The following is a 14,434-nucleotide window of genomic DNA, read 5'->3' on the forward strand; positions in this document are numbered from 1 at the left end:
ATCTCTAAATATCCTTTTTAGAGGTAAAACTCCTGTTTAGAAACTCATGCAAATATTAAGGCATATAAATCACTTATTAAATTTTTATAATTTAGACAGAGATTGGGTTAGATTAGATATCATCGCATCACAAAATGTATCCACTTTTCCCATGTGCCAAATGTTGAGGTAACTACTTCCAAAAGAACTTTTAATATAGATTTGTTGTTTAATTTTTCTTTCTTTAATACCATTTAAATTAGATTAAAATTTCTTTATTGTCAACCACATTTTATTTATTAAATTTTTATTTGATATGTATCGATATCATCAATAGCACTTTTGAAAATTGGTAAAACGTGACACTTTGAGAACAGGCGGGATAACTTTTACACGGCTAGGATATGGACAATAGTTTATCCAATTCCTTATTAAATAGCTACTCTCTCAAAGGCACTTTTTGGCAGAAAACTTGCCGCTTTTATGCAGAACAATCTAGTTAATTATTTAACGCTCATAATAACGTAATCTGTCAATTTTCGTCAAAATAGGATAGCTAGTTATATTATGTAATTCTTTAGCGAAAATTAAGTTTTTTAGATATGAAGGTTTTTCGCTTTGACCCCTGACCTAGGTATGGAAAAATAAACAACCAGCTTGCTTGTTTTATCTAGCAGAAAAAAAACAAAATGGTCTAGAGCCAGTAATAGAGCTGGAAAAACATCGATGTTTGGGACCATCGATGTTTTCGATGTTTTCAACGTCAAACATCGATGAAACATCGATGTTTCGATGTTTGCGCGGTATTTTTAAAATCATTCATTTATTTCGCGGATCTCAATGGAATAGAAAGATATAGCAACAATAGTTAAAGCGATACTAAATAAAAACGAAGTGACTTATTAAGATTTGGGGTTATATTTTAATTATAAGCTAAAATTTAGTAAATAACAATTCATTCATTTGGTAACTTTTTTTATAACTAACTAAAATTAAAAGAAATACGTTCTTTTAAAGATTTACTTTTGTTTTAAATTATTACCATTCAAAAAAAAAAAAAAAAAAAAAAACAAGGGTAAGGGATCATTTTTGAGATTTTTGTTTAAAAACAAAAGTTTCTTTACGACACAAGATTTCAAAGAGCAACGTCTATCCGATATTATTTGGTCTGCCGTGCTAGATAGTTGTTCCGACTCGCAGGACGATGCAGGCACACATAGAAATTTGTTGGCCATTTTTTTAAAACTTTTGTAAATAAGATAATATTAACTGAAAAGAAGTAAAATCTACTTTCCAAATTAAATTGCAAAATACAAAACAGAAAACTCTTATTTATATGCTTTTCCGTCGAAGAATTGAAAAAGAAAGAAAACATCGATAGTGCTGGCCAAACAACGATGTTTTATAAAAATACAAAACCATCGATGCATCGATAGTACCATCGATGTTTTTTCCAGCTCTAGCCAGTAAATCAAAGTTGCATTTTGAGACTTAGTTCTTAAGTTCTTAGTTCTTAATGTTCGTTTTTCCATTTCTGGATGTTAATCTTATAAAAGGGTATTTATTTTCTAAGGTAAGTATAATTAGCGATGGCAAGATATTAATTGGGAGCAGAAGAAGAGGGAGAAAACTTTCAGTGCGGCACCAGACCGATACCGATATTTTCCATAGGCGACCTAATACTAACAATCGATACTTAAGTACTAACAATCGAGACTTAAATACTAACCGCGGTATTTGTGTAGATAGCTAAAATTAATCGAACAGAACATAAATAAATGACATCTTACAATCTGAACAGATTAAATTTAACAACTTGTTGACTTAATTGGCGGCAACATCAACAAGAGTCCTTTAAATAACTATAAATAAATATATCAAGAGTTATCGTCTATTTGCTATAATCTAAAATATCGATAGTTAGGTCAAAAATTAAATACTAAAAAAGTGCAATATATTTTGGGTAATTATTTAGTTTAGTTTTTGTGTAACTAACAAAAGGAATTTTTCTTAGCGGGATTAAAGCTAAAGATAGCTGAATCTATCTGTTTTCAGCTAAAATAGTGTGGCCAAATTTTATGACAATGTTGGAAAGCACACCAAATTACGTTGCCAGATACCAAACTTTCTAGTAAAAAATTTGCGCCATATTTAAATAGAATAGGTTGTTGATAAAAAAATTTTATTTTTACGGACAATTGGCAGAAATTTAAGTATATAATAATGTGTTAATACTATTTGTTATATTTCAGTGCAATTGGGTTAATTTAATAAGCAATGGCGTAATGTTAAAAGTTAAAGATGTTTACCTACATATGTATGTATTTACCTAAATAGAATATTGTATTTAAATAAAAAATTTCAAAGAAGTCAACGCACTTGGCATCCCCAGTCTTTTGCTTGATTGATTCTTCAATATCTTTCTAAGCGTACACAAAAGGTCCTCTTTAAGTCTTCATTTAATTGTTTGTTCGTTTTATTTGTATTTGTCCACGCGATCGTGCCGTCCGATATACGGTCGGGCGGGATTTGGACAGCTCTCTGCTTGGGCTCGCGCGAAACAGGCTGATGTCCTGGTGTCGTATGGGCCACTTGTACGTCTAGACAATAATCTTACCCGGGTTATAAGTAGCTCAAATGTCAAGTTTCATCACTATAGCTCTTAAGATGGCTGAGTAAAATGGATACGCACCGATGGTCGGACGGACAGGCCGACATGGCTATATCGACTCAGCTTTTCGTGCTGATCAAGAATATATACACTTTATAGAGTCGTTATAGGGTTTTTGTTAATCAAAATATATGGGAAAATAAAGTATAAAGTATGTAGCTAAAATTAGGGGCAATGCTCCAACAAAGCTCTATAATTACATGACATGATTTTTGAAAACTTTAATTTGAAAGGTTCTACTGACCAATTCGCTAATGCTGATTCCGAAAATGAATTCGGTTTTGCCGAAAGTTACTAAAAACATGCAAAATATTCGTATACATACATATTTTAGGTACATATGTAAAAACAATTTAGTAGACATACATTTGGTTTTCGAAATTTGAAATATTTTTTCATTTGGTGCATGTGAGTCCAAGTCCGCAAACGACTTATTTACTTCATTTTGTTTATTTTTTAACAGTTTTTAGAATATCTTGATTAAAATAAAATAAAAATACTATTAAACGATTTGTTAGATGCATGATACAAAATTTTTTGAATCCAAAAAATTTATAGTTTTCAGCAAAATGCGGTGATTAGATTGCGAAAATGAAACAAATCTTGCAGAATTTCTGACCTTTAGAATTCAAATTGTAGGTTGTGCCAAAAAATGTGAATCTAAAATTAAGACTGTAATTAACAATATTAGATTACAATTTAGCAACATTGTCAATTACATATACATATGTATGTACATACAGCGTTTTGATCACAGAGGTTGTGTTCTAAATTTCCAAAGTCACGATAATTTACATGTTGGCCAATTTTCTTTTTACATATTCATGTACATACATACATATGTACATATGTATGTCATTTGTTATAGTAAGAAATATGACGCAATGTATTGTCAATGTATATGTACATACATATGGTATGTATATACTACATATGTACCACGTGGAAAATTTTGTTTAGTTTATTATACCTATAAACCGATGACTATATCATATATGTAGCTCGCATAGGAAGATTCGGTAGTAAACAGTGATTCCATCAATAATTGCGCTATTTCCTATGGTAAGATTGTAGGGCTTTATATGTAGATAAAATGATATCCACTTTGACGGATATAATCTTTCCTTAGATTAACAAAATAAACTTGCTAGGGATACACATTTCGGCGCGGTCGAAGTTAGCCGGCCCTCTGACTTGCATGTAGAAATCGCACAGTGTACATATGTACATATAAGTTGTATTAAGCTAGCTGAAAAAGGTTATGGACAATTACTGCTCCCAGCAAGATGTTGCACTGAACTGCTCGTCTAACAAGGGATTTATTGCGGCCAATCTTTTCAAATGGGTTAATTTCATTTTTTTTTTCGTTTCCTTTCCTTTTATGCCAATAAACCTGATACTCTCGCACAACTTAAAGCCAACATATGCCAGGAAATCGCTCGAATTAAATTACTGAAAATAAAATAAATCAAAGAATATTCGGTAAATCAAAATATATCCGCGATCTAGCGGATTTTTTAGCCCTTTTTCATTTTCCAGCACTGAAATCTCGAGTAGTTTAAGTAAATATTTACCATATTTTGAATAGTCGGTCACACAGTTTGGTTATGGCATACATAAATAAATACTAAAAAAAATACCAAATACATACTAGGAAAAACAAGTAAAAAAAAGGGGAATCAAACCCAAAAAAAAAAAAAAAACAAAAGAATTGAAAAGTTTTGGGCTTAAAACCATGTCTTAATTCGTAAGACTAAGGCGATAGAAATAATAACACGTATGGATTATAGTCGCAAGAATGTGTTTTCACTTCTATTTATCGAAATACATATTTTTGTTTGCAGGCAGGCCTAGTCCACGCCAACGTCATGCAACTGCTGGGAAAGAGAAACAAGTGAACACCAGCGAATTTAAGAAATCGTATCCACGTACGAAATGGTCGACATATTCTATTTGGTGGTAATCCACATTCTCGGTTTGCTATTGCTTGGTGGGAAAACTGGAGCAGTAAATGAATTTGAGGCCCCGCATCCGGCGCATCAGTTTGCTTCTAATGACATAGTTGCACAGTTTAGTTTACCTGCTATGGTGGGAGGTGTAGCTATTGGAACAGATAGCAGCACCACTTCGACCGCAGCGAACTACGCCAATCGTTCAGCATCGAACTCTGCGCACGGTTCAACTGTGGGGAGGGATGGCCAGACGAAAAACTATTTCACGCACTTGAGCTTCGACGCCATGCACAATGTGCTGTACGCCGGGGCTACAAACAAAATTTTAAAGCTGAACGAAAACCTAAGAGTCCTCTCAGAGGCGGTGACAGGACCCAAACACGATGCTCCACAATGTCATGCAGGGGGCTGTCCTGAGGACGTGGAGACCACATTGATCAATAACTATAACAAGATATTGGTGGTGAGTTATGCCCACAACGATGGCATACTCATATCATGTGGTAGTATTCGACAAGGTAAGTCCAACAATCCAGTGTCTTCGATTAGGCTATAAGGGCGAATTCGGGCATATACAGTGATTGCTAGTTTGTTATTTAAGTGATAGTTTTTATTACCAATTAGAATAGATGCGTGGAATATTACAAATATCGTGAGTCTTTAAAAATAATATATTTTGTGTAATAATAACAAGAATGTTTAATAGTTCAGTATGAATTAAGAGGGTGCCACTAAGTCAATTTCTTAAAATGTTTGGAGATCAGTTTGAATTATTAATTACTTAATACTGAACGAAGCTGTTAAAGTTTAAACATCATTGTTTAGTTGTTCGATTCAGGTATTTCCACTATTGCAGATTATTTTTATTTTTTTTTTTTGTGAAATCCCATTTTTATACCCTTGCAATATTGCTATACCCTTTATAAATTTTGGTCAGAAGTGTGTAACCTCCGACCATAACAAGTATACATATGTATTCTTGATCACCACGAAGAGAAGAGCTGACAAAGTCCTGTCTCCTAGACCGTAGAAGCAACACAATTTCGCATGTACGCTTGCATATATTGCACAGTCTCTATATCTCGGACTCAGCCGGATCGGACCACTATATCATATAGCTCCCATAAAAACGGCAAATCACGAACAGTACCTTACCCCATTACTTCGTTATTTTCTGGGTGACTTTTGTAAATAACTTCGTCACTTTTTGCGCAATTGTCATAAAATTTTATATTTCTCAGTTTAACACATATTAATGACTGTGCTAAATTTGATCGGGTGACTATATCATATAGTTCCATAGGAATGATCGCTCAAAACAGTGACATTTATGAATAACTTCGTTACTTTTGACGCGATTGCTTCAAATTTGATCAAGATCGGGTGATTATATCATATAGCTCCCATCCCTAAACAGTGGTATACAGTGACTTTATCTTATAGCTCCCATATGAACTAAACAGTGGTATACAGTGACTTTGATCAATAACTTCGTTGTGCCTACAATTAGGCATTAGACTTTTTAAATATAAAAATATCAAAGAAGCTAACATCGGCTATGCCGAAGTTTATATACCCTTGCAGTCCTTGGTAATAATAATTTTACATGTTCAAAATTTGTTTTCTGCAACTCAATTCATCAATATACAAACAAAACAATTTTACTCTCTATTTTACTATTATTTTACAATCACATATGTAAATTTCATAGCATACTCCGAATTTTATGAAAATGTTTCTTCTAGTTCTTCGTGAGCTATATGATATAGTGGTCCGATCCTGATGGTTTTCATACTTTATTTTTCCCGGGTAATAAAAAACTCCGTAAAAAAATTTCAGCCCGATAGCTCTTAAGACGGCTGAGTAAAATGATTCGCACAGACGGACATATCTATATTAACTCAGCTTCTCATGCTGATCAAGAATATATATACTTTATGGGGTCGGAAACGTCTCCTTCTGTGCGTTACAAACATCTGACCAATTTTCTAATACCCTCTGCAAGGGTATAAAAATAACAATAAACTTGCAATGGTATACAAACTTTGACACGGTCAAAGTTAGCCCCGGCCCTCTGGTTATAATTTCTTTTACAGTTTAAATTATTAGACCGTATTTCTGGTGGAGGCAGGTGCAATGTTAAGTAACTCTTGAGTTTTGTATAAAACGCCCATGTATGTATATACATTGTCTATTCTTTTAAATTTTATTTATAGGTGCCTGTGAAATATATAGTCTACCCCGATTCCCGTCGACGCCACAATTCATTGCAGTGCCATTAGCTGCCAATGATGAATACGCATCTACATATGCATTTGTAGGTCCGGCGCGTTATTCGTGGAAGGAGGAGGATATACTCTATGTAGGTACAACATTTACAAATGTTGGCGATTATCGTCACGACGTACCTGCCATTTCGTCACGTAGACTTGACGATTTGAACTACGCTGAGTTCTCAATACAACAGTCAATTATTAACATCGATGTGAAGTATCGTGATCATTTTCTCGTTGATTATGTGTACGGATTTAATTCGTCGGAATACGCGTACTTTGTACTTGTACAGAAGAAATCGCATTTAGCCGAAGAGAATGGCTACGTAACTAGATTGGCTCGTATCTGCATTACCGACTCGAACTATGATAGTTACACCGAAATCACTATTCAGTGCACAGCAACGGACGATAATGTGGACTATAATATTCTTCGCGATGCAAAGATAACCCACGCCAGCCAAAAGTTAGCTCAGCAAATGGGGATTAAGCGTGACGATCATGTGCTAGTAACAATATTCTCGCCTTCAAAAGAAATTAGCGACCAGCCTGAAAATAGTTCGGCCATGTGTATTTACAGTCTGAAGGACATTGATGATGTGTTTATTGAGAACATTCATATGTGCTTTAACGGCACGATTAAAGATCGAAACCTCGGTTATATATCTGGTACAATTAACGATGGGAGGTGTCCCATCGTTGGGTCTCTTGGAAATATTTATAACTTCTGTTCCGTAGGATTGAAATTGAGTGGCGTGGCGCCAATATCTGCGCATGCTTTGTTCTATTTTCCCAATGTGTCCATCACATCAGTAACTGCAACAACAACAACTGATAATCAGCACTCTTTGGCATTTCTTGGCACTGAAAAGGGAACTATCAAGAAAGTCCTACTGTCCGGCCAAAGACCTGGCGAGTATGAGGAAATTGTTGTGGATCCCGGTAACAGAATATTGCCTAACACAATGATGTCACCCAAAAAAGACTTTCTTTATGTATTGTCGCTGCGTAAGATAACGAAATTACGAATAGAGCACTGTTCTGCGTACACTAATTGTTCGGCATGTTTGGAGTCGAGAGACCCTTTTTGTGGGTGGTGCTCCCTAGAAAAACGATGTACGGTGCGATCGGCCTGTCAACGGGACACTTCCGCGTCTCGTTGGCTCTCTCTTGGAAGCGGACAACAATGTATTGATTTTGAGTCGATAATACCAGACAAGATACCCATTAGTGAGCTTACGCAGTTGCAGCTCATAATCAGAACTCTACCGGAGCCGTTCAATGCAAAGTACCGGTGTGTCTTTGGAAATTCGACTCCAATCGATGCAGAAATTCTTGAACATGGCTTGATATGTGCAACACCGCCTTTAGACCAGAGACCACAGATTCCAAGCAACACCGACCACGTCCTAGTACCCCTCTCTGTTCGCAGCTCGGAGACCAACAAGGATTTTGTGTCTCGGTCGTTTGCTTTTTTTGACTGTTCACACCACGTTAATTGCCAGGCATGTGTAAGCAGCTCTTGGGGCTGCAACTGGTGCATTTTTGACAACAAGTGTGTGCATAAATTGGAGCAGTGTCGCAACATGGAAAATGCAATCAGTACTGTCAGTCAGTGTCCCCATTTAAAGCGAAGCCGGGAAGCCATACTTCTGCCTGTGAGAGTCCCAAAGGAAATACGCTTGGAGATTGAGAATTTACCAAAACCAAAAAGTGCTCATGCTGGCTTTCTCTGCACAGTTCACATAGAAGCGGCACAGATGCTGTTACCGGCTCACATAGAGTTCAACAAGGTGGTTGTTTGCGAGAAAACGCCTTACTTTTATGAAACCAACACACACGAGTACGAGGCCAAGGTGGACATTACTTGGAATCGTCAACATTATGTGGATACGGCCATGGTCACACTCTACAAATGCGATGTCTTAGGTTCGCATCGGGAGCATGCCGATTGCAGTCTATGCGTTACACGTGAACCAAAGTATCAATGTGCCTGGTGCGGCAACTCATGTGTTTACAACGAGACATGCGTATTAGGTGGTGACAACATGCAAGTGGGAGTGGGACCACCTCTGGCACATCAAGGCGAATGCCCAAGGCCGCGAATAGATATTATTAAACCTTTGTCTGGGCCCATCGAAGGCGGCACACTTGTTACAATTGAGGGCAGCAATCTTGGCATACGCGAGGAAGACGTTCGTGGTAAAATATCAATTGGCTCAGTGCCTTGTGAATTGGTGAATTATCAAATATCTGTGAAAATAGAATGCCGCACAGGCGCCGCTCCGTACGAGATGTCCGCGCCGATCAAAGTGGCCAATGAGGCTGGTTACACCGAGTCGAGTGTGCAATTCCATTTCAAGGATGTACAGCTTACTGGCCTATATCCCACGGTTGGACCTAAATCCGGTGGTACACAGGTATCTCTGATGGGTAAATACCTGAATATTGGATCCAGTATTCGTGCGTTCCTCGATGAATACGAATGTCACATTAATGTAACACAGGCATCATCGTCTCGTGTTACCTGCATCACATCCGAAGCTACGCAACCTGAACCCATACGTTCCCTCCGCCTTGTTGTTGATGGTGCAAACCGGACGTTCACATGTCAGAATCCAACTTCGGGACACAGTTTCGCAGGCCACCAGCAGTTACGCAGCAATTACGGCACATATCAGTATCAATATCATATACCACCGCCGCAGCCCTGCTCAATATTCAATTATACGCAAGATCCTCGTATAATGCAGATCAAACCTCTGCGCAGTTTTGTGAGTGGTGGCCGAATTTTGACTGTCCACGGCATGTATCTTGATTCCGTTCAGAAACCGGAGCTAGAGGTCTTTTTTGACCAGGAGCGTGTAAACAAGACATCGTGTTTGGTGATCGATTCTAGTCAAATGGAATGTCCATCGCCTCCAGTAAACCTGAAGTTTCAGTCTATGAAAAACACAATAAGAGTGTCACAATCTGGGTCCGGTGCAGACACCACAGAGGACAAGGATTTAACTGAAATTGATAGGCAAAAACGAGGACTATATACTGACACTTTTCACACATATACAACCAGCGGAACTGCCTCCAGTTATTTCACTGGCAATAACATGGATGTCGCAGCTTTCGTGAAGGTCCATGAGACGCAGCTGAACTTGCAGCTCAGCTTTGTGATGGACAACGTTCAGCTAGTACGTGACCTTAACAAATATTTTCACGATATCCGTAGTTCTATTGTGTACCTGGCAGATCCCAAATATTTACCATTTCCCAATGATGGCGTGAAGTTGTATAAAGGAGATACATTGGTAATTGAGGGCGAGCTCCTAAATTTAGCAGCCGATGAGTATGACGTAAATGTTACGATTGGTACAGCCCAGTGTAATATAACAAGCCTGGCACTTACACAACTTCTTTGTATACCACCTGAGCAGCAGCCTCCATCCACTGATGAAAATGGAGTAGATCAATTGCCCGATTTGCCGTTGGTTGTTGTTAAAGTGGGCCGCAATTTGCGATTCGTCATTGGCTATTTAAAGTATGATCTAAACAAACCATATGCTTTTTCGCATGCCCTACTTGGCATTATTATATCCGTAGCTGCCCTTGTCATTTTGCTGGTTATTGTGCTGATTATATTCCGTCGTAAGTCAACGCAAGCCGAAAGGGAATATAAACGAATTCAAATACAGATGATAACACTAGAGAGTAATGTACGTTCCGAATGCAAACAGGCATTTGCCGAGTTGCAGACTGAGCTTATGACGGATCTAACTGCTGACCTTGAGAGCTCCGGCATACCCTCCTTAGATCATGTGAACTACATCATGAAGGTATTCTTTCCCGGTGTTTCGGATCACCCAATACTGAACTCCCCAAAACTGCGTGGCAATAGTCCGCAAACGAACTACGACGCTGCTATGATACAGTTCGAACAGCTTATTGGCAACAAATACTTTCTTTTAATATTTATCGAAACCTTAGAGGCCCAAAGATCATCTTTCTCCATACGTGATCGAGTGAACGTAGCCTCGTTGCTTATGGTTGTACTAATGAACAAAATGGAGTATGCAACTGAGATATTAAAGTCTTTGCTCTTACGGCTCATCGACAAATCGCTGGCAAGCAAGCATCCACAGCTAATGCTGCGAAGAACTGAAAGTGTGGTGGAGAAAATGTTAACCAACTATTTGGCCATTTGTATGTACGATTATCTGAAGGAATATGCCGGATCTAGTCTGTTTCTACTCTTTAAGGCCATCAAACATCAAGTCGAAAAAGGCTTGGTGGATGCAATAACAAATGATGCACGGTACTCACTATCTGAGGAACGTTTGCTGCATGAACAGATCACCCATTCGGTTGTGATCTTGCATATTCTGCAGGATGATCTCGACGAAAAGGTGCAATGTCGGGTGAATGATTGGGACACAATATCGCAGGTTAAACTAAAGATTCTCGACGCTATTTTTAAAAATACCCCATTTTCGATGAGACCATTAGTGCACGAGGTTGATCTGGAATGGCGTCATGGACGGGGTGGTCATCTAACTTTGCAGGATGAGGATCTTACGACCAAAACTATAAACGGATGGAAACGTCTCAATACCTTGGCGCACTATGGTGTCAAAGAGTCGGCCGTAATGTCTCTTATCGCAAGGCAGAATGATAGCTATAACATACCTTACAATAAGCATCAACATCCAGCACACTATCACAATTGTAAGTAATTAATTTACGGTCTAAAGAATCATAAACACTAACAAATTTTTTTTTTTCCAGTTTACTATATTAACAACTCCCAAAGCCACATTATTATGAACAACGATGTTGAATCTGGATTGCAACAACCGCGAATTTATCATCTCGTAAAGCCAGTCATTCCTGATCACTATATGAACATGAAAAATTCAGCCTTGTCTGGTGCCGGAACTTCCCAATCAACGCATTGTGTTAACAACACCAACGAGAGAGTTAACAAAACAATACCAGAAGTGTATTTGACTCGCTTGCTTGCTACTAAGGGTACTATACAGAAATTTGTCGACGATTTCTTCGCCATCATTTTAACGGTAAATGAAGAGCTACCACCTGCAGTGAAATGGCTTTTCGACTTGCTTGATGAGGCGGCCAAACGACATGATATTGCTGATACTGATATTGTACACGCCTGGAAATCAAATAGCCTGCCCCTACGATTCTGGGTTAATTTTATTAAGAATCCAGATTTTATTTTTGACGTTAATAAAACTTATTCTGTGGATTCCTGTTTGAGCGTCATAGCGCAAACATTTATGGATGCTTGTTCCACAGCCGAGCATAGATTGGGAAAGGATTCACCTTCCAATAAACTTCTCTTTGCAAAGGTAATTTGATAACATTGTTTCTTTTGTACGTACCCAAGTTATTAGTTAGTTTACTATATATATTTATGTATATATAATCGTTTGTTATAATGGGGTAATCTTAGATCCCAAATTAATTACAACATTGTCATGCAGTTTTATTTAAAAAATTTCGTATGCCAATTTGAATAGTTAAATTTGTTCTATATGTAGTTAATATATTTGAGTCCAAATTTATTTTTACAGGATATTCCCAACTATAGAGCGATGGTTAAGGAATTTTACCGCGACGTAGCTCGTCTTCCCCAAATAAGCGACCAGGAGATGAGCACAGCAATGCAACAGTTGTCAGTCCAACAAACTGATGAGTTTCATACTATATCTGCTTTAAAGGAACTATACATTTATGTAACTAAATATAGGGAGCAGGTAATTTGAATTCAAATTATTCTAAAATTGTTTAATTGGAAATGAATATTCATTCTCTTGCAGATTATGGACGCTCTTGAGTCTGATATAAACTGCAGAAAAATGCAACTTTCACGGAAACTTGAAAATGTTGCCTGCACTCTTGATGGCGAAGATACATCTAACTGCTGACAGTGACACTTTAGATTTTGCATAGTGTTAAAAGCTCATTTCTATTCTCACATGGTATTCGGCTGGATCCATTTTTGTGGATTTATTATTTTGAAGCTGATTTTATAAGAATATTGTCAATATTAATTGCATTTATAATTTAACTTAAAGTAAGAATATTTTGTAACGAATCTTAATAAGCTGAGTTGTAAATGGTTGCAATTGAATGTCGTTACTATGTACGCATACATTAGAATTCTTCAGACTGACAACAAGTTAATCTGACCTTAGATGTAGCAGAGACGGCTTATTGCAAAAATATGTTCTTTAGCTGGAATATTTTCAGTTATCCTGATTTACATTTTCACCAATTGGTGTTAATCGCAGGAACTCAAGCCCATTTTTAAATCATGTAGTGTTCTGTTCTGAAAGATAATGCAACACAAGTAATTACTTTTGTTTACAGTATTTTGAAAAAGTGAATCCATTGTTTCCGGGTAGCGTTTTGGTATTTAAGAAGCTAGAAGAACTTGATTTTTTGCCTTAAAATAACATTATTATAGCGATTCGAATTCACGTGTGCCGGTTATGACGCAAATAATTATAGTTCAAACGGATTTCGAATTTTGAGCAATGAACAAATACCAAACGTTACCGTTTACGATTAGTTCAATAACTGTTATGAATAATGATCTGTCTACTTAAAGATGAGCATAGTATTTTTAGAACATGTGATATATATAATATTAGGGATTTCTAATTCCATTTCATAACTTACGTGCATGATTTACAAGTATTTTGACTTTAACTTTTATTTAACTTGTGTTATGAAACGAATTTTCGGAAACCTTTCTGTAAACCGTATAATGTAAGGCAGATGTTCTCAAAAATTATATATGTCCGAAATAATAGATTGTTATCTCCGGGGCAATCTATTGTAGTAAAGAAAAAAGACTCCTACTGCCAATGCCGGTGTACTCCGATTCTCAACATAAATATATTCTCGAATCATTGAATAACAAGTGTGGAATTTTTTTTTGACATTTATATAAAAAAGACTTATTTGCAAAAATTGCGTGTCTTGAATATTAGTATAAGTCTTGGGCTTGTCCATGTCCATTTTAGCTGTAATCCCATATTTAAGCAAATGCCATTTGTAAAATAAAATCGTTCACATTTAGGAATCCAAAACTTATATCTATACATATTTATAAGAACGCGAAATACAAGTAAAATATATACGAGTATACATACAATACCCACATCTTAAGCTATATTTAGTATTTTGTAGTATGTATATTTGAATACTGATTATGTATATAAGTAAAAGTGAATAAGCGCACTAATAAAAGTATATTGTTTGAACGACAGGTCTCAATGCGATTGTACTTACTTTTTGATTGGGATCTATCCGTTCGTATTTTTCAATCACTTCAACGCCTTCTTCCTCCATCTTCTGCATATGTGTTCCGAGTTTGTGTAGTGAATGTAGCTTTGTATTGAATTTTCGTGGAAGCGAATGTTACGTATATGTTGACAGCAGAGGGGGTTAAAATTTAGTTGCGTTTCGTCTGATACATTAGGCATTCCGGTGCTACTTTCATTGTTTTTAAACTTTGGGTATGAAAACAATTCTCG

At 36.8% G+C, this 14,434-nt stretch overlaps 1 protein-coding gene across 1 annotated transcript; it reads left to right on the forward strand.

Annotated features, from left to right (window-relative positions):
• The first annotated feature begins 4,326 nt into the window (after nt 1–4,326).
• Nucleotides 4,327–14,166, forward strand: LOC6651164 (plexin-B). Its single transcript, XM_002072535.4, has 6 exons — nt 4,327–4,427; nt 4,495–5,120; nt 6,819–11,594; nt 11,655–12,238; nt 12,464–12,646; nt 12,710–14,166. Exons 2-6 carry the CDS (start codon nt 4,586–4,588, stop codon nt 12,815–12,817), a joined length of 6,186 nt encoding a protein of 2,061 aa, XP_002072571.1. The 5' UTR covers nt 4,327–4,427; nt 4,495–4,585; the 3' UTR covers nt 12,818–14,166.
• Nucleotides 14,167–14,434: the final 268 nt, after the last annotated feature.

This window comes from Drosophila willistoni, chromosome 3R (genome assembly GCF_018902025.1).
Source record: "Drosophila willistoni isolate 14030-0811.24 chromosome 3R, UCI_dwil_1.1, whole genome shotgun sequence".
Classification (NCBI taxonomy): domain Eukaryota; kingdom Metazoa; phylum Arthropoda; class Insecta; order Diptera; family Drosophilidae; genus Drosophila; species Drosophila willistoni.